At 41.1% G+C, this 21478-nt stretch overlaps 1 protein-coding gene across 6 annotated transcripts; it reads right to left on the bottom strand.

The window, feature by feature from the left end:
- Positions 1-141: 141 nt before the first annotated feature.
- ANGEL2 (angel homolog 2) lies at positions 142-21425 on the bottom strand. Of its 6 annotated transcripts, XM_041128337.1 has the most exons (13): positions 21038-21425; positions 20679-20846; positions 17077-17175; positions 14568-15001; positions 12130-12383; positions 9587-9656; positions 7434-7855; positions 6318-6444; positions 5611-5671; positions 3509-3672; positions 2904-2954; positions 2261-2313; positions 536-636 (listed from the first exon to the last, which is right to left on the bottom strand). In XM_041128337.1, the coding sequence occupies exons 4-12, from the start codon at positions 14992-14994 to the stop codon at positions 2282-2284; spliced, it is 1608 nt and encodes a 535-aa protein (XP_040984271.1). In that variant the 5' UTR covers positions 14995-15001; positions 17077-17175; positions 20679-20846; positions 21038-21425; the 3' UTR covers positions 536-636; positions 2261-2281. The 6 variants fall into 6 exon arrangements, with proteins under 6 accessions (XP_040984270.1, XP_029890691.1, XP_029890690.1 ...); XM_041128336.1 differs by lacking the exon at positions 2261-2313 and having other exon boundaries at positions 142-636; positions 2888-2954; XM_030034831.1 differs by lacking the exons at positions 2261-2313; positions 2904-2954 and having other exon boundaries at positions 142-636; positions 17077-17246.
- Between the last annotated feature and the right edge of the window lie 53 nt (positions 21426-21478).

The raw sequence follows: 21478 nt of genomic DNA, 5'->3' as shown, positions 1-21478 counted from the left end.
AACTGAGGAAATTCCGTTGCAGAAGCATTTAGATGGAAGTGTCTACAGAGCAACTTTGTAGTAAAACAGTACTTTCAGCTCATTATAAAGTGTGGCATGCACACAAACTCACTCCCCTTTACTTGAAAAAGCACACAGTTCTCAGAGAATAATCACTTTTACTATGATTTACAATAAAAACCATTTACAGCATCTCCATGAAAAATAATGCCATTTTGAGACTGGCACAGATGTTTTCCATTATCAAAGAGGAAGCTAATGTAAAACCTTTTCTTTTTGCCTTAAAGACTTCATAAAGTAATTTAAACGTTTTAAAAAAAAGTCTCTTTAAAAAGTCTACACAACACTAACAAATCAGCATGCATGCAAACTTATTTAAACCGGACCAGCAGTGCTTGAATTAACCTTTAAAAAAATAATAATAATCACATAAAGAGAGAAGGTGAAGGTAACTTTACCTACACAAAAAGTCCTTTGGATATTACCGTTCAATAAGCCTGAACTCTGCTAGCAATGGCAGGTGGTCAGAAGAGTTATTTTCATTGGGAAGACCATTAACAGTCCAAAGATCTTTCTCTGTTAGAAGTGCCAGCCTGCCAAGAAGTTTCAGACCTCCATGAACAGAATCTTCTGCTCCTGGTTTAAAGAAAAAAAAAAAAAAAGTAGAAACATTCATCATTGTGGGCTAAAAAAAAAAAAAAAAAAATCACACATACATATGCACAAGGAGGAAAACAGTATGGCAGAAATAATCTGAAGTCATTATTGTTCCATGCAAAATCACCAATAAGGTAGTTCAGAAATTCTTGTTTGCTATTACTCTCACAGTACAACTTTGAGCTCTGCTGATTCTAAGTACTCTGCAAGACACTACCCCTCCATTTTGTAGAGGGATAAATTGAGGTAGAAAGGGAAAGGGATTTATTTGTTCATTGTTAACTCCCCTGAAAAAGCCTTACACAATCCAGTCCTATACTCTAGCACAACAGCATTGCTGAACAGAGCTGACACTTGCAAAATTAAGCATCTTTTGAGAGTTACTGGTTCACGTAACATTTTATTTCTGTATCCTCAAGCATGCAGTTCTCCAGCAGGCAACTCATACAGGAACTCTTGCTCATAAGGAAGAAAGCCTTCTGGCATTTCCCTTCTTACCTGTTCACAAGAAAGGGATCTTCCTCCATTATTTCTTCCTACCTCTTGCTATTATCACCTAAAAAACCCCCAAACAAACAAAACAACTACTACGAAAAAATCCCCCACTACACACACACAAGAAACACCATATTGCTCATGGAAGAGAAGATGACTCACAGCTTTGCTATTATTACACCTTATTATTACACTATACTTAAAATATTTGTGTCTTCATTAAAAAAACCAAACAAAACACAAACAAAAACCAGAAAACCATCATCAGCAAAGAGTAACAAGCTTTTTCCAGCTCAAGTAAAGAAATTCCATTGAGAATGAGATCATTCCATGATGTGTCAAACTTTTAGACTTCTGGAGCTATCTACTTGAGTGAGACGACTATTCAGCAACCCTAGCTATTGCTTTCAGAGCACAGAGATTATTCTGAGCAGGTTGGGTGCTTTCAGGACCAGCACAAATGGCAGCTGTAACTTTGACAAGAATATTTTCTGTATGAAAGTGATCAGCAATTTCAGAACTTCCTGGCTGAACCTGGTACTAGCTTACAATTAGGCATATTTTAAAGGATTATCCAGCAACTGTTAAACTCCTCAGATAGTTCAACAGCTTCGCTCCATTACCATCTGCCAACTTTCCAGTTCTCTAACAATGCAGCAGCTGTTTACTGCTGCTCTGAAGAAAAGTTTTTTACTGCAAAAATGTCTCAGTAGCTCCACAGCACACATTTGCCCAGCTCTTGAGCCAAATTTATCATTTGACAGCACCTGCATGTATACGAAGGAGCAGTTTATTGCTACAGAGAGCTTGGTTTGCATGCAGTGATGTCAGCTCAGAGTACTCTGGAAACAGCAAAACTGAGTCCTGCAGGACTCGGGCAGATACTGAACCCTGCTTTCACAGCAAATCCTGAATACCAAACCAAATACTTGGCTAAGCATGACATAGACTAAAGCACAAAAACTTTCCAAAAAAACCCCTGTAAATGGAAAAGAAAGTGATCCATCAGCCTAGACCACATTTAATATTCACTTGTTGAGACTGAAAATCCAGACTATTATTTAGTTTCTAAGAACTACCAAATAAAAGCTACAGCAGTTTAAACTACCTGGAGAATTCAAGTTTGGTCTCAATTCTGTACTCTGATGTGGGGTAAAGAATCTATTTGAAAAACAAGTGCAGAAAGAAAAAAGTGCTATAGCTCTGCTGGGACAATGATGGTGCAAAAAAATACATAAGCAGGCACATTGGGATTAAATTTTGCACAGGTATGCACTCTGAAATCACACAGCATTCAGAAGTTATTTAGATACTTCTCATATCCTAGTTTTTCAGTCAAAGCTTTTATTTGTGTTGTGAAGCTTTTGTATTTGATATTTTACATTAAGATAGCATTTACTGTGCGTGTTACGACAAATGAGACATTCGTGCATTGACTCAATGAATTTCAACAATCTAGTCTCAAGGTATAAGAGATGAAGGTGGTATTTTCATCTTGTGTATTGAAAACAATGTTAATTTATAAAAATCAGTTGCAATCTATAGCGGGAGCAGGAGTGGAATCCAGGTTTCTTTATTCTGAATTCTGCGCAGCCATTTATCTGCTAGCACTGCACTGTGCAATGACCTTTGACGACGGCATAAAACACAGAACTAATGATGACATGGGAAAGCACGCTGCTCAGAAGTATCCACGGTAAGAGCACAAATGCAGTAAAGGATAGCACTGTGTTACCCATCAAGAAACACACCCGCGGAGGTACCATGTCTTTCTTGCACCATCTGGTGAGTTTTAGCTGCAACTGCAATCAAGAGAGTGACAACTGGGCATGTGCAAGTGACTGCTCTCAAAGCAAAGGCCACAGAAGTCATTTACTTGACAGACATTACATCAAGACTATCTGAAAAGTAACCTTCTAAGAAACAGTTCATTTATCAGTTTTAATGCACATCATAAGTTGCCGTTCACCATTTTGTTGATTAAATGATTGGAAATAGTACTTTCTTGTAGGTCTGGCCACTAAGGTCCTGCATGAGTTACTGACAGCAGTATTTCTCAGGAGCTACTAACACAGCTGCTTTTCTGTAGCCTCAGCTCTTGTCTCAATACTGAGATGGCAACTACAGGAATGTTCAGTTAGGTGGAAAAGTTTGCCCTGTGTGGCACTACAAGTCCAACTGTGGGGAGTCGACAAGGCCAGCCACATTTCTCAGATAACAGCTGACATTCAAGGCACTACCACAAACCTCCAAGGTACTTCATATGGATTAAATTTTCACTACATTTCCCTTAGAACAGCATCCAAATGTTCCTATTTAGCATTCATGAAAAAGAATTGAAAGTTGGTTTCTTCACCTGGCTGGGCAGCAGTATCGTCATTTGCTGCAGAATAGAAGATATAATCCACAGTGACAGCACTTCGGGAGTGACAAGTCGTTACTTCTGGTATCCCAGTTTCAGGAAAGTAATGAGAATATACTGAAGACAATTTAAAATGATGCTGCAATTTTGAAGACAACCTAAACAGGAGTCAAAAGAAAAGGATTTTATTTTCTTGTCTTTCCTAGAAAGAATAAGCAATGAAGAAATACCAAATAGTTCCTGGTTACAAACAAAATGAATTATCTGGATATGCAAACTAGCATTTCTCTCATGTGATCAACCCCATAGCCTTTTGTGTTAGTGGCCTAAACCTCTGAAGGCAAAATGCAGGCAGCTTTTTCAAGTAAAAGGCAGATACCCAAGAGCCTATCAAAACTGGCTAAACTGACACTTCAAATATACATAGCTTTCACCTCCATTGTGTGAAGATTTCATGTGTCCTTGTTCAGCAGTCTGTCCGTGACACATGGGTAGAAGTGTCCATGAGAGCAGCTTACATGAAAACAACAGACCATGAACTCATCTAACCAAGCCCTTCAGCATATAGAGAAATTAAGATTTTTAGTTGTTTTTTTCTCCCCTAAACTAAAGCTATCAAGTGCTTTCAGGTTAGGCTGTACTAATCTTCTTTCCTCCACTCAGGCTCCCATTTTGTTTCTCCCCATCATGTATCAGTCTGTTCCTCTTCAGTTCAGCCCATCTTGTCTCACCTGTTTTTTCAATCTTGAAAGCAAACTGCAAAACTGCACCTTTCAGCAAAAGAGCTCCTCTCTCCCTCCCAGCCATTTGCTCCCATCAGCTCTGCAAATCATCCATCCCTCAGCTCTACCTGCCTCACCTTGCATGGCTGCATTTTAAACCTGAGCTGCAATGTGTTTTGGTTAAAACCCAAGCAATTTAAAGAAAAAAATCAGCATGTTACCTGCCTGATTTAGAGAAGAGAGGCAAACATGCCAGTCAATACAACACAGAAGGGTAGTAATTTCTGCTTTTGTTAGATGACATCCTTTTTAAGATGAGGCAAAAAACCCTGCAAGCAGTGTTCAACATGTGGCATACTATGGGTTTACACCATATAATAGGGCTTCCTGTCTTGTTAGCTACTGCTTTTCTCAGAAATGCCATTACTTAGCTTTTTCATCACCAAGAATCACCAAGGGTTTTAATATAGCTATCTGCAGTGATACCAAGATTTCATTTCTGGTAAGAAATGGCTGACTTGGAGCCTGACATAACACATATACAGCTAGGGCAATTTCCTTCTATGCCTTACTTTATATGTCTTTACCAGTTTGGTAAATGCAAATACATTCTTCCTTTCAAAAAGCAGTTATATTTTCCTTCTCAGCAGTCTAGTGGTTGCTTCCTCCTTCAGTTTAATAAGCAAATGTTTTGATCTGAGTAAGAGTTGTACTACCAAATCCATAATACTCCGAATTTCTGGGACTCAAAGAACTTAAATTCTCCCACAGAACTTCTGACAAGGAAGATCTTCCAGTTCCTTTCCCTCATTCATCCCAATTTCATATTGTATTATAGGATATTAGCATCCATAAACCGGTATCTCAAAAACAGTAAAAAGAGAGAGAAGTGCCAACAGTTAAGTAGCTGGACAACACTGGGTTTTTTGGTCATTTCCCCCCACCTTAAAAACATGGTTTCTGCAACTGGACTGAAGTTCACAGCTTTCCTACGATATCACTACAGAGCAAGATGTCCTGTTTATATCAAGGAGTTACTAAAAATGTCAAAAGCATTCTTTTAATAAGCAGACAGAAAGCACCCTCTAAACAGCACTGATACCTTGCCCCTGCATTCTGAAATAATATCTGCAAGTTCCCACAAGAACGCACACTCCATTATTTCCAGTTCTAGTCTTTTGCTGTCTGATCAGTCTCTTTGTGTTTAAATGGACGATGATTTTTTTTGCCAGATGGGCAGACTGGGTTGGGTCAGCATCTTTTTTCTACATCTGGAATCAGATGCAAGTTCGGTCTAAAAAAAAACAAAAAAAACCAACCAACCCCCAAAACTAGGAACCATCAAGGGCCTCCATTTTTTTCCCCAACACATACTTTTCAGATGCTATTACAATCTCCTGAGTGTTGTCCAGTTTTGCTGCTTCCAATTTTTCTCCTGCAAAATAAAAATACATTCAATTTATATTTAAAAATAGGATGTGGGCGAGACCAGTACTGAAGAGCTACAGAAAGGAAAAGCTACAGAAAAAAGTATCTTTAAGTACACTTATTTTTTGCAGCAGGCAATATACAATTCATAAAGCTGGACTAAATTCTTCTGTTGAATTAGTAAGATCCCCTCCAAAGACTCTTTCAAATTATGTCCCATTCATTTAAAATTGGTTTTTCTGTCAAAGAAAAAATGGTGGATGAAAGATGTAGTAATACTCAGCAAAGAATTACTCTGCACTATAATACATAAACACTGAAGCAGAACGTACGTTCGTGCTGCATACGTGTGCTGCATTCCTCCATCTCTCTGTTCCCAGTCACAGCACAACTGGCTCTCATGATGCAAACACAATAGTTTAAATATTATGCACCAGCTTGCGAATGGCAATTTCTAACTATTATCTTCTTAAGATTCAAATTTGCAACTCTTTACGTGAACAAATAGCTTTAGACTCTAATGAGCCCAACAAAGAAGTTTTGCAAGCTCAAGACTCACTGTTTTTCCCTGACTAGAACAAAATATCTGTTTTTCAGTGCTACCTGAATGATATTTTCAAAGGACCACAAAACTCATCAACCCAGAAACTGACCTGCATTTTCTTCTTTTTGTTGCTGTTTTATTTCATATACACAGTTTTGTGAAATACCTAATTTTTTTGGCCAAATTGGAATAGATAAGATTCTTTGTCCCCTTGGAAACTGTTCTTGTCCAGAGACCTAAGGAAGACAACATGAGCTTTTCTCAGACAGAAATCCGATTTAAAAAAAAACAAACAAAAAAACCAAACCACAACACAAAAGCAACAAACCAAAACCTGGAGTGGATATTTTTTGTAAATTTTAAAGTTTTAAGCAAAGAAAAGCCCCACCCCTTTAGAATAAATCTTTTATAATGGCTTGTCAAATCTCTGTAAAAATAACACCACCCCTTATGTACACCCCCTTCGTTTACTCTTACCAACTTTTTTGCAGGTACCCAGTTTTTCAAGATAGTTCTTGTGACACTAAGCTGAAAGACTACCAAAACCACTTTTAGCAACATAACAGGACTGAGTATATACAGCTCCCTAGCAGACACTTACTTTATCTTCATGACATTTACTCTTCCGGGAGCAAGTCAAGTCAAAGCTGGGCTTGAAACAACTACCCACCAGCAACAAACACCAGTGGGGTTATTTTTTCATGTCTTCTCATTTTATGTACTCCAGTTACTTTCTATTAAATAGCATCTGACACATCCAACAGCTACATACAAGAGGTTAGGTTCAGCATCTAATTGCATTTTTGCTTTTACAATTATTCTAGCCACTGTAATTCAAAGTTTATCTAAAATAAGAGTCATCTTTCCATGGAGTACACAGTAGGTATTTGATTAAGTAGTTATTTTATCCTGCTTAAAGACTGGGACACTTAAACACAGTGATACAATCATCCTGTGGATAACTACGTTTCAAGAACAATTAATTTGTTTGCAAGTTTTTAATTTCAGAATGCTAGAAGCAGATACAATGTTCTGTAAGGCACAGCTAATATACTCAAGCATATTTTAGTAAATCCACAGTAACTTTCGCTTTGCAGACTGCGTAAAGGGCCCTTAGATTGATACTGCAATGGAAATAATCACAGGATGCTAGCACCACTCAATTAAATATTTCTCTTTAATCAGCATTAATCTTTTTTTGTGAGAAGTGAAAAGCATAACCTACCTTCCCTATAGCAAGTCCTTCATAATTTAACTTTCCTTCCTTTATAAATCTGTACAATGGAGAACCAGGAACAGAATTGAAGTCACCACAGATAATAATTGGACAGAAGGTACCATCCTTCTGAGGGGCAACACTAGCAATCTCTGCCAGGAGCATTGCAAGTTGGGTCAGTTTGATGTCCCCTCGCCTTGGGTTATACAGCAGATGTGTATTGGCTATACAGATTGCAGCATTAGTTTTACAGTGAAGTATAGGCTCCAAAAGCAACACCAGTCCAACATTATCCCTGTCCAAGAGTGGAATATCGTGGCGAAAAAATTCCACAGGGTTTGATGAAATTAGGCGAAATTTGGAAGTTTTGAAGCAAATGGCACAGCCATCAGGTTTTCTCCCTGTCCTCATTTTATACTCACAGTGATATCCTGCAAGAAAGGCAATTAAAAACATAAAATACCATTGTATAAATAGAGATTATTTTTTTAAAAAAATCAGAAAAACCTCACACTACTTTTCTCACATGGCAGTCAACACCCAGTCTGAAGTACCAAAGACTATGTGAAGTTCACATAGAAAAGTGAACACAAGAGTCTTTCTGTCCTGTCTAGCTTCAGTTTACATACTACAGGAAACGTGGTCTGATACCTTTTGTGATGTGTAACCACCTACATACTTTAAGATACCAGGCATGTTCTTCTCTCCTCATGTGGAAAAAATCCCAAACCAAAACAACAAAAAAACCCCCTGCAAGTCACATGAAAGTGGACTTGCGTATTGAAGTTTTTTCTGGATGTTACCACAACGGTTTAGGAATAATACCAGAGAAGCATTCGAACCAAAAGCAATAATCCCTCTAAGTCATAAATCACTGTCTAAAATGATTCATGGAACAAAGGTCTCAAACATATTTACACAATTATGTAATTATCATGTTAGCAGCAAGCTTTCAACAGGGAAACTGAGACACTCATCAAATGACAGTATCGGAGTTCAAACAAGTCCACCTGAAAATAGTAATTTGCCAAGTTCTTCATTTTATGTAGAGGTGAAATACAGATTTTAATGAGACCTTATTGATGTAAGAAAAAACTAATGATCTTGAAACAATATCTAGTTTTTGCCATTTTAAAATGCTTCTCTGCCCAGTCCATGCCATATGAATTCATAAAGTACAGCCCCATGAAGTGGAACGAGTCGACCTCTGAGCTCACACCAGTGCTGGAACAGAGGATTCCTACTCCTCTCTGCCAGCTCCAGGCCCTGTGCTCCTGCCACTTCTTGTGGCACTTACTGTTAACTCAGTAAGCCAACAGAAAACTAATCCAGGAATAAAAAATTAGTCTGGATAGTATTCTGCTGGACTGGTGGATTTCACCAAGGTAAAGGTCTAGCGAGTGCCAGAACTAGCCTGGAAGAAGGGGCAGGACTGGGAGCTAGGGAGGGGAAGAAGAAGAGCTACAGCAAGCTCCAGATATTCATGTATAGCAGCAGGAAGCTCAGTTGCCCAGACGAGTCTGGCCTTACAGTGTTGTTTCACATTTCAAGTGGATTTAAATCAGTACTGCCATTACTCTACCTTCTTTACAAACACTCCATTCTGAGAGCTAGATTACCTGCAACTAACCAAGAAAGAAAAAAGTATCAGTCCAGTGCTGTTCCTTGAATGGGCTCCTCCTGGCATCAGGCAAGTACCAGTGCCAGGAAGAGAACGGGGCCCTGGGACTTGAAGGAGGTGCAGGGCACAAAAGATTTAGATCAGCTTAAACCACCATGGAATCATGGAACCACCCCTAGCAACATGTTCCTTCCATAAATTCACACGGGACAGTGATAAGACAGTGCTATTTAGGCTGACTGACAGTACTAGTGTAAAAACTAATTAATATAAACTCACCATGGATAAAATTTAGTGTTGATATTTGGAAGGTTTCAAGCCAGAAAAACATATCTTAGAAAAGCCATCCAACAGGAATACTAGTAGAAAACACTAAGGTAGTTTCAAGAGAGCACTTGATGAATTTATAAAGGGGAGTACACAACATTGTTGCATCTGATGGCAGGAGACTTGATTCTATAATCTAAGAGAGTTTTTCTGAGGAAAATAGTACTGGGGCAGGGGAGAAGACAATGTATTGGTCACAAGAGTTTCATCATACCCAGGGATTCCAAACTTAACTTGATCTCTGTTCTGTAGTGGTCTTCTTGGACTTCTTGTAAACAGAGTACCTAAGGCAAAAGTTTACAATTAAAAGATATTAGTAACTACATAAAAATATTACTGTATCGTATCTCTGTTGGCCAGTCTGCATAGGTATTAAAAAAATTCAGAGGCTTTTTGCCTCCGTAATTGCAGAAAAGGATTCACTCTCCTATAGAAAATGCTCCTTAAAATTGTGAAGAAGGCCTCAATTCCTCCCACCCTCAAACAGACATAAATTTTCAGATGTGAAATTAAATTTAATGAAAACAGTGACCTGCTAATACATTCTCAGCAGTTTAGGGGAGGGCTAAATGCCACAGCAGTGTGATGAAAAGGCCAAGGACACACTTTTCATTACCTACAGAGTGGACAAGCTTCCATTTTATAACAACCTGAACCAAAGATCAACCTCAAAATACTCCATTAAGAGAGTTCTGAGCATCTTGGAGTCTTCTCCCTGCACACTGCAGTAACACACAGATTTACAACCACCTTAGGACTCTGATGAAGGACTGAGTTCCTGAAGGGTAACAAGTTAGCACTGCTTGCTGAAATGCAGCCACAGACTGTACTTACCCAGCTGATGCTAGCTCATTCAAGGTCTCAAAGGAGAACCAATATTCAAGCAATATTCTGAAGTCTCTGCTTCACTTTAAGGTTACAGTTCAAAACAATTGATCAGTTAAAAGTCTATGTCCTTTAGCAAGAAATTCCTCTGGGCAAAGGGCACCTGCACCTACTAGGGTATGTGAGCAGCTGCCCATCATGACTCAATGCATGCAATACAAGGCATCACCTCTTTACCCCACTGCTGCATAGTGTGGCTCTGCAGACTTTAGCAAGTACCCTGAACTGAACTGCTTTTTGCTAGAGGGGTTGGCTTCAGCTCCAACCCTTCCATCCTGGAGAACAGTCTGTTACCACTAATAGCACCAGGCAGATTGTCACCAGAGTCCCTTTGTCCAATGCTCCTCCCAGAAAGCCCACTAATGTATCTCACTGTGAAGATACATACATACAATATGTATAAATTTATTAGGAAGAAAAGCAGAGCTTGAAGGGGACTTTAATGTCCACCTTCCTGGCTATATACTAACATAACTGCATTTTTCAAATGGTACAAGGTAGGTTTTTTTGTGGCTTCCTTAATACAACTACTTTGATTTTTTCAGTACTGTTTTCTGACATGAACAAGTTGGATTCTATCACCAAACTTTTAATGGCCTGAACAACTGAAGCAAAAAGTTTACTGACTTGACTTCCTGAATAAGATTAACAGTAAGTGACATGTCCTCAAAAATCCCCCCAAAAGCCCACAACCAATCGAGAACACAGTAAGGTATTTTTTGAGACCCCAATATAAGCAGAAGTTCAGAGTTATGCCTCAGTAGAGAACAGCAAGCTTGTTCACAAATCAAACAGTGCAGAGTACCAGATGAAGAGAGAAATGAACACCTCAGAGGAATACTTTTGGATGTCTCACATGAATGCTACTAACACCTGCATCTTTCTCTCAGCCTTGAACATTAATCTCAAGAAAATGGAGATCCACATAGCAGTCTCATCACTCCAGTCCTCATACAATCAAAAAAAGTCAAACATTTGAGTCTGCCTTCCAAATAAAGAATTCAGACATAAGTTCTCCATTACCTGGTCTAACAAATGGCTCTGAATGATTAGCAGCCAGATTTTAGAAGGAGACTTTTGATTCACTGAGTATACAGACTCTTGGTGTAACTACTACCTCAACAAATATGAAGTCAGTCACACACCTGGAAGTTAGAAAATGCCTGTCCTGGAGGTTGTCTTAATTTGACCCTCCTGTGTGCATGCATCCTATTTTTCCTCCACAAAAGCCTGGCAGGCAAGATTAAGTGTTTGCAAGTAACGACCAACTATTCAATCTTTCACGTCCTTTGTACCAAATAACTTACAGCACAATTAAAGAGAGAGCCTCCTGAACTGTACAGTCCCAGAAGCTGAGACTATCCTGGAGAAGGGTGCCCTGTTCTCCTACTCTAAGCATCTATTGTTAGCTACTGTTACAAACATGACACTAGACTAGGTGGACCTTTGACCTATGCAAGTAAAGCTGTTCTTATGTTCAATGTCTTATTCACAGCACTCTACTCAAGTGTGGTCTAGGCGCAGACTGAGAAAGATTTATGTGAAGAAAGAAGGATTTGGAATTACAAAAAAAAATTGCAGTGTATCAGCAGAACATCAAAGTCATGTCAAAAAGACCATTCTAGAAAGTTATGGACAAAAAAGGCAACTATGAGTGATATGCACTGTAGAGTTTGCCTTTTCTGTAAGTTCAGATCGAACAGAATACAGTAATTGCACAAGCATAAATCAAAACTACTGTTAAGCATAGCATAACTAAAAGCTCCGTTGGATTCGCTAGACAGCTCACCTATCAAAATAAGGAACAGCAAGAATATGCTACTCCAGTTTATCAGTTTTTAAGAAATATCCACATGCTCATTTTCTACTCACATCTGCATCCATCTGTTTGATTTCTTGTAGAATGTTGGGAAATCTGTATGTCCAGATTAACAACCGTTGCCTGCAGTGTTTGTACAGGTGGGAGTTATCTTCTAACAAATTCTGTGAGAGGATATTGTAGGACATGACTGTAAAATCAAATTTTGCCTCACTTTCTGTATTGCTTTGGTCAGTTTCTTTATTTTCAAAGATTTTCATTGTTCCACTGTGCTGACAGAAATATTCCCAATGTCTTTTGACAGTTCCTGTTAAAAGCATATGAAGCAGAAAAAGTTATGTAATAGACCGTATGACTTCTTACTGCTCTTAGAAATCATTCCACTGACAACTATTTGTCTTTCAAATTGCTTAAGCAATTAACAATTGATTAGCAGTGATTTACACCCACTGTTTAAGATAAGCTTTATACAAGCTTCAGTAAAAAACAAAACAAACACACACACACACCCCCACAGCGCCCCCAATCCCAAAACACAGCACAAAGCCATTATATGCCTTGGATTTCAAACTGCTTAGAAATTAGGAAACCGGCATGTTCTAAGGAGATGGTTGCAGTCAGAGTACACCACCCTGCTCCGTGTAGAAAGGCTGTCAAACTGGTAAACCAAATCCAGTCTGTTGACATAGTCTTATGCTGCCTTCTGCCACTACCTCCTCAGTGGAGATGGGGTATGTCAGTCTGGGGTACACCCTTTAGAGCAGCATATGGGCATCTTGTTGATCTCTCTAGCCATGACTAACAAAGGGTTAGGAATCAAACAAAGGGTTCACCTCTAGCCTGTGTACAGTCTGAAAATCTCAGCCATAAGCTGCAACAGGGTCCATTACAGGGGTCCCAAAACAGATAAGGAACCTGATCTCCCTCAGTGAGGTTGAGAAATTAAAAAATTAATAAGCCTCAGAAATACCAAGAACTTCTGAAAAGGCTTACTTTGCCTTTCTGCCATTCCTAGTTTCATACTTATTCTTAGTATCATTATATGAAAGTTTATAAAAATATACCTGCCCATCATTAAGCATCCAATTATTTTTCAGATATTTATTTCTTCACTTACAAAACTCATGAACAAAGGTGCCTTTCAGCCTTTATGTCTGAACTTATCTGAGAGTATACCGAGCTCCATATATCTGTGCTATCAACCAGTGGCAGACTGCAGCTATAGCTCTTAGTATCTGCTCTATTTGGGCATTAAATTTCAGCACTGTACTTACATTATTCAGGACTTTATCTAGTATTTGCAATGAATACAGCAAGGCTTTAAGTACTGTTTCTATAGTGGGAAAGAGGCTGCATTGCTCCTCAACAGGCATCTTTAATTAGCATCACCTTACAATATGTGAGCAAAAGATAACCAGGTAGGACCACAACGATAACCACACTCTCAAATAAAGGTATGTCGAGGGGGGGTTAAGAGAGGACTCAGCAATAAAGGCACAAAGCAAACTCCCTTCCTTCACCTCCTGAAGATGGATATGATGTATCTAAGCCTTATGGATATTTGTGTCCAAAAATCACTTTGGGATGCAGATGGCATCTGTCGCCCTTTTCAGCCATAATACAACTTCCAGTTTATTTTGTTAAGGAAGTGATTTATGCAAGAGGGCCTTAATTTTTACTGTGCCCCTCTATTTGTTTCACAGTAGACAAAACTGTTACTATCCACAATACTCAGTAAAACATTTGGATGCTATGTAGATAATTATATCTGTAATAAGCTAACGCAGACACTTTGAAGTTTCATGAAAGCCTGTTACTGAGTTGGGTAGACGTCTTTGCACTTCTTATTGTATTTATCTGGATAAGGACACTTGCTATTTGCTCTGCCAGGCATGGTCTGACACAAAACTTGCTAACATGCCAGTGGCAGAATACAGTTATAAAAACAAAACCACACAACCACATTGGAAGTAAACACCACTAAATCTCAGTCCATTAATTCTCAGTTATCTAGGTCACAGATAACTCGACTGGCTCAGAAAGAAGCCAATTCAGGTCCAGCAGGGCTTATGAACTCAGGTACAGCACAAGGAATGAAGCTATACAACTGCCAGCCCTAAAGCAAGTTAGCTAAGTCTTTTTGCTTTAAAAAAGTTCCCCAAGTGAACAGACATGATCTGGCAACAGACACCTGAAAGAGTTGTCTGAATCAACCTCAGGACTCCCCAGCTGGGCAATCCCTCACATAACTGACTGCATTCTACTGCCAAGAGCAGCAAACCTAATTCCAGCAGACTGTTTGACAGCACAAAATGCAAGTTTATAGACTAAACAGCATTACAAAATGTAACATTTTTAAGACAGATGTTTTCTTGAGAGAGGTGCCAAGAAAAACAGTAACTCAAAAGGTGCAGGCAATACTGCTTATAACTTGTTAGATGTGTTCAGCATTACAAATAAACAAGGAAAATGAGCAAAGAGCATCTTTTACCTTTCTTGCTGCTCTGTTTTTCTTCATTCTGTGCTACAGAAAGACACAATGCTTCCTTCTGATTGGAGGAGTTTGTTTCTTCTTCAGGAGTTGAAGTATCATGCTGGCCACTGAGTCTTCTCTTCTTTGTCAATGGCTCTTCTCCCTCAGATTTCATACTGGGGTTAGGTAGGTGAAAGCAAGAACTTTGTGTGAAGTTATCAAGCTGCCAATTAGAGTTCTGAAATTGTGTCCAAGGCCCGAAAAATGGAGGGAGTCTCCAGTTTGCTGAGAAATCACCTGGAACAAGGGGTGGAAACGAGGCCCAGGGATAGTGTCCAGCCCATCTCATACAGCTGGAAACTGGGCTGTTCAAGGCGAGTATCTGAGAACCATTCCAGTGGGTGATCCAGTCTCTTCCCAGCCTCTGCATGTGACGGGGCAGCATGGAGTGTCTACCAAAGAAAGCACAGGTTTCATTACTTACCCACAACTACATCTGCCTATAGAAGGCTGTAGATGCAAGTCATCAGGGTCGTGACTTGCAGAGAAATAATATCTTGTATAAGCTAACACATACAAGACATTCAAACCTTTTTAGATACATACAAGATATTTAAACCTTTATCTAAATGATATGCAGAGTGGGACTTTTCAAAACAACCTTGTATTTTTCTCCCCCTTCAGGTTTACAAATGCCATTTAATTTCCAAACTCTATCCATTTGAATAACTATTTACAATTTATTTTCCGCCTTGTTGAATTCAACTACCAGATCTTTGAAGCCCTCAGTGGAATGACCTTTACAAAAGGTCATTTTTGCATGCTGCATTAACTTTATGATAAGGCTATTTGAAAGGCATCAGAAAACCACTTTCCTTCAAGCAGTCAGAAATTTGTTCAAAAGCCATTGACTTGGCTCAAACCACAATGCCAAGAAGACAGGGAAACAGAGGTACTAACTCTCACAGCATCCCTGGCACCAGCTTATAGACTAAATTTGTATTCTTATTTCTTTTCCAGGTGGGAAAAGCACAGCTTAGTGATTAAAGCCATAGAAAATAAGTTTTTTTTTCCTTTCTTCCAAAAAAATAAAAAATAAAAATCTGTGTGGCAACAAAAACGCAGGAAGGAAGGCTGAGTGACATCAAAATGTCTCAGCTTCCTCACTGTTTAAATAAGGCGGCGTATTTTTAGCTTACAAGCAAAAGATATCAAAGATCAGCATGCCTTAAGCTGAACTAAAGCGAGAACCTCCCAGCTGCCGTTCAGCCTAGCAAACAAGCCTAAATACAACTTCCAGCAAAACCAGCTTCTCCTGAAACTGCACTTTCCACCACAGCGCACCAGAAGTAGCTCGGCAGATACATAAGCAAAACACACCCCAGGGCACCAAGGCATTACGACGGAGCCGAGAGGAAGAGGCGCCACGCCTTGCAAAAGCCTCCTGAAACACCTCTTTTACGGAAAAGCGCTGAGAAAGTCTCCCTTCCTAAAAGCCCAGCCCCGGGCGAGTACTTCCCCACAACCACCGACACCCGGCAAAGGAAAAGCCCACGCCCGCGCCGGGTTTTGTTTGCTGCGGCCATGCTCTGGCTAATGGCGGGTATTTAAAACAAGTGACTGTCCATCAGCCCCCGACCTGCCCCGCCCGGCCGGGCCGGGGGCTCAGCTCCCGCGGCCACGCCGCTCACCGGCCTCCCCCCGCCCCGGCTGGGACTCGGGGCTGTCCATGAGCGGGCAGCTCCAGCGGCGCCGGGCCCCCGCACGGGCCCCCGCGGCCTCCGCCTCGGCCTCCGCCCCGACCCCCACGCCGCCGTTTACCTCCCGGCGGGCCCGGGCGCGGGCCCAGCCCGGGGGGGCCCCGCTATCGGCGCCGCGCAGCCCCGGCGCCCCCAGAGGGGGTCATCCCAGGGCAGCGCCAGCTCCGCCCGCCGCCGCGCTCCCGGCCCGCCGCTTACCCGGCACGGGCGGCGGCCGCGCGGCGCCCGCTCGCTCCTGGGACTTGTAGTCCAAAGGCCGGCGCTCCGCCCCGGAGCCATGTTTGATCCGGGAGGCCGGCGCGGAAGCCAGGCCGCCATCTTGGGCCAGGGCGGGGTGGCGTCCCGGGAGGCCGCTCGGCTCCAGGCGGGCTGCAGCGTGCCTCGGCCGCCGGGAGGGGGCCGCACCGGGGCAGCAGCGGCTGCAGAGCGCAGCGACAGCGCGTTGTAGGCTGCTTGATTTCAGACTTTTGATTCTTTTAAATGGATGTCACACTGTGCTAACGCAGTAGTCTCCACATGCGGTCTTCTCCCTGGGATTACCATGTGGTCCCTGTAGGGTCAAAGGGTCGGTCTCAAGTAAGAGCTGCCGCGGGTTTCAAGGTGCCATTTCAGGGCAGCAGCACCATGTTTACTGCTTGCAGAAAAACAAAACCCACTCACCTGAGAGAGTATTTTAGCATTCTCAGGTTAAAACGCACCTGAAGACTCCCTGCTGAGGAGACCTGCCCGCCCCCGCAGGCCCCGTAGGCGGACCCACCGCTACTTACCAGCTACATAAACAGTCCTCTTGATCTCTGTTGATGTTGCTTGAATAAACACTTGAAACGCTTTCTTGAGGTCTTCTGAGGACACAGTAAACGCTGGCTCTCTTTAGGGAAACGTAGTACAAAGCGTATGAAATACGATAGTGCTGAATCATGCAGATGCTGTGCAGGAACTGTAATCAAGTAAAATACTGTTTCTCTGCATTGCTTTTACTTGGGTCATAAAAGTGAATGTAAATAACAATAATTTTAAAGTTTCCCCAGGAGTGGTAGGGAAGACTGGAACTGGAATAATGTAATTATGTTAAGAGTGTGCTAGTTAGGCAACATGTCAAATGCACTTTGGGTTTTCCACTTCTTGGACACAGGTTACTTACTGGCAAAAGGTAAAAATACCCATCCATTTTCTGTTAGTTTCTTCACAATGTAATAAGAGAGCAACGCTACTAGCTCCATACTACGTGGCTAGTAAAAGATCTCCCAACTATATTTTCCAGACCTATGTTATTTTGGTAATTTGTTCTTTTCTATATTTTTGACATATTCTTATGTATTTGATATATTTCTAAGATAGAAGACAGTACGCCATAGCTTTAGCAACAACAACAAATGCTGTTATTTTTAGGAACAGAGGGAATCTTCCCATGGAATGCAGTTATCTTCTGTATTTTGACCTGCACAAGACGCCCAAGTTACTCTGTCACTTCAAAGGTTTTTACGTAATAGTAATCTCAGTAATGATGCTGGAAAAAGGGAAGGGGTGAAGCTTTGTTTTGTTTTTTTTTTTTTTTAAGATAAGCCTTAATGAAAAGGAAGATATGCTGTTAAGCATAGAAGTTAATTGTGTAACAGACAAAATAGAAGATAAGAAAAAGATTAACCTATTAATAAGATGCAAATTGTTTCTTATCTCAACATTGCTATTATTTCTTGCCTTGACCTAGGAAAGTCTTAATAAGCCAGTAGCACTTAACTGCGGATTGTTTACTCTCCTCTAATTATTATTTTGTGTATCTGGGTTGACTATACCATGCTAAGAGATATTATTCAAAATAGGTATCTCCAAATTCTGATTGTAACTAGAAGCCAAATTATTTTATGAGTCATTTGAGCTTTTGAAACTCCCTAGTGAATGCAGGCTACTGACTCACTGAGGGATGTTTTGATTGATTATACTGCACATAAGAACAGCCATGGTTGTTCAAATCAATGGTCCACTGAGCTCAGTTTCCTGCTTTCTAAAAGCAGTGAGCAGCAGATGCCTAGAGAAGTGCAGGAGCTGGGCAAACTTCAAATGAACAGTCTCCCTGCCTGTAGCTGTTTTCAGCTCAGTAGATTTCCCAAGCCTGATGTGTTTGTCTCTTTAGTGACTCTCAGTGACTCTCTCCCCCAAGTATTTGAATTTGTGAACTTTCTGCATCAGCAACATCCTTTGACAAGAGTCCTGCTGGTCTAGCACTCATTATGTGAAGAACCATTTTATTATTATTAATTTTATGACCCCATTCATACCAGCTTCACTGGCCTCTGGTTCTTGTGTTAAGAGAGACTGAACAGTCCATCCCCATCCATCTTCTCCATGCCACTCATGATTTCATGGACCACTATCATGTCCCCTCATGTTATTCCTTCTTCCATGCTGAAAAATCTCAGACTACTCCATTGTTCTGCATGAAGAAGCTATTCCATATATCTGATCAGTTATTGTCCTTCTTGGTTCAACCATGGAGTTATGCTGTTGCAATATACTCTTCTCTGTCTTGTTCTCTACTCCTACTGCTTCTTCTCCCTTCCTCCTCCCACCAAATAGCTAACTTTTGAGTGAGACAGCATTTGAAGATGGAATTTTTTTCTCAGAACATGCATCAGTTGGCTATTGAAATTTAAATGAGCTCTATTATATAATTCATCAGGAATTAGTCAATGATGGTTTCAGTCCCATTGATTTCTGTTTATACCATTAAAACCTCAAAACTACCACATCTTATGAGACGTTACAAGTAAGTGCTGCTTCATAAGCAAATTTATACCAGAACTGGTAGTCTAATCACGTTATTACACTAGAGGGTTATACGAGCTGCATGATATATCAAATAATTAGTATACCATGCTAGAAAATGTTCCTTGTTTACTTGAGTGTATTTTCAACCAGCTGTTTGTTTTTTGGATGTGATGCCACTACATCTGAGTAGGTGCAAGCTTCCTATAGCTAAAATTAGAGAAGTTGAGAATAAAAAGTATCCTTGAGATCATTCTGTCCATTTCAGATCTAAACAAACCTCAGATTAGATTCCCTAATATGTACATTAAAATTACTCCAAACAGAAGATCTCTTCTTGGAAAGTCTCTTTCAATGAAACTTCAACTGCATCATCATTAGTGTAGGTAAACAGTCACTATCTAATGGAGTTTGATGTGTATCTTTCGGCTTTGCAACTTAGAAACTTGCTTTGGAAGAACGATGATCAAGACCGAATTATCTCTGAGGTGCTCCTTTTGGTAGTTACTTCCATGAAGTTAGATGTACCAACACCTTGTCAAAAGATGTAAAAGACACACTCTTCCTCTCTCAGAAGGTGAGAATGGCAAGTGAGCTTCTAACAATCCATGTCCTCTTTCTTCCCCATTCCTTAAGAAAATGTTCCCCATGCAAAATAGACTAGACCTATCAAGCAATTCTTAAGAGATAAAAAGGATAAAGAATCTTTCTTGATAACTGGGAATATCAAAGTAATAAAAAAAAAATGGAGAGGCAGGATGCTATAAAACTCATGGTTGGACTGTTTCTGTCCTATGACATGTTAGGAAGAGTCATTGTGTTCTCCCACAGAAAACTCTGGGATAGCACTATTCAGAGAAGCAGCTCTATCTGGATACTAGAACACTTCTATGTGGAGCTCCTCCAACCTGACTTTGCTAGGCTCTCCAGGACTATCAAATCAACACCAGCTCTGGGAAGGGAACAGCTGGTTCACTCATGCGTATTTCCCCGACTCTGCACATTTGCAGGACCTACCTGCCTCTGGTATGCAGGTTGGAATTCCTATTATAATGAGATATGAATTGAATGAGGGCAGTGTTGAAATTAAAAGTAACAGTAATCTTGTAATCACTAGGAATAAGGATGAGGTGAAACTGTGGCAGTACTTCCAAACAGCGTGACACTGAAACTGCATGGAAATACTCAACAGTGAGCTTGCAGAAGTGAATCTCACCTGGAACTCAGAAAATGAATGTGATTGTAGAAAACAGCCTTTCATTTACATAGCAATAATTGGGAATGTTGTAAGGATTCATGATGCAGTTCAGTCATCCTCAAAGGAGAGACACTTGCTTACTATTAGCTTCAGTACAAGAGCCTCTCATCTTTTACAAAGAAATGCAATTAAGTATTTTTCTCTACGTTAAAGATCTGCATGAGATCAGAGACATTAATAATCTGGTAATGAAAAGATGATTTTTTCCAACATCTGCTATAAATGAATGAAAACAGAGTGATAAAACCAGAAAATAATCTTAAAAGTTTACATAATCTTAAGTGTGATCTCTATTTGCATAGATCTACGTTGGTACAGATCCCGCTACAGCCAAGTAATTGAAGGTACCTGTAATCTTACAGAAGGAGAATGTCTTGCCGCGCAAAGTTGCACTCCTTTGAACTGAAGCAATGCGCTTCAAACCCTGGAGAGTTTCCTCACACCAAAGTGTTTCGCAGACCCGTGCGCACACGGGAACCCATCTGCAGGGAGGTGTCCAGGTACAGCTTAAAGAATCTGGAGAACACATGAAACACAAACCATGGCGATTCAGTAACCATCAAACTTGCCTTTCCGTTAACATTCCTCTTTAAAATCCGCGAGTCACTTCTGCGTCACAGGCCTTTAGACTTAGGGCAGCATATCTTAAAATAGCCCACTGCGGACGCTGGAAGTGGTGTACCACCGCTGACAGTGGAAGGCCTTACCACAGATCTGTAGTCGCCGTGCAGCGCCTGCCTTTGAAAGGGGCTCGGTGGTCACTACTGAGCGCAAATCCCTCACAGCCGTGCCCTAGCAGAACACCGTGAACGGGACCGGGCTGCCGCAGGGCCGTGCCTGGATGATTTGACCGCGACACCTTGGCTTCACCCACTCTACGCAGACTTTCAGGCTCCGGAGGAGGCGGCGGCCGCATCCAAGCTGCCTGTTAGGAACCGGGGATACCCAAACCCGGCAGCTGGAAGCGGTGCGGCAGGGAGAGGGCCCGGCCAGGGCGCGGACCTCCCGGCACCCTGGCGCCTGCGGCGCCCGCCTCTGGCTCAGCCTCGGCCCATCCGCCAAACCCAGTTAAAGAACACCCACCCACTAAGCACCCGGGCAATAAGGCGACGCCAGGAGGAGGGCTGGGGGGGGGGAGGAGGGGGGAA

This window comes from Aquila chrysaetos, chromosome 13 (genome assembly GCF_900496995.4).
Source record: "Aquila chrysaetos chrysaetos chromosome 13, bAquChr1.4, whole genome shotgun sequence".
Taxonomy (NCBI): Eukaryota; Metazoa; Chordata; class Aves; order Accipitriformes; family Accipitridae; genus Aquila; species Aquila chrysaetos.
Note: the sequence above shows the minus strand (reverse complement) of the source record. Positions and strands in the feature narration are given on the sequence as shown.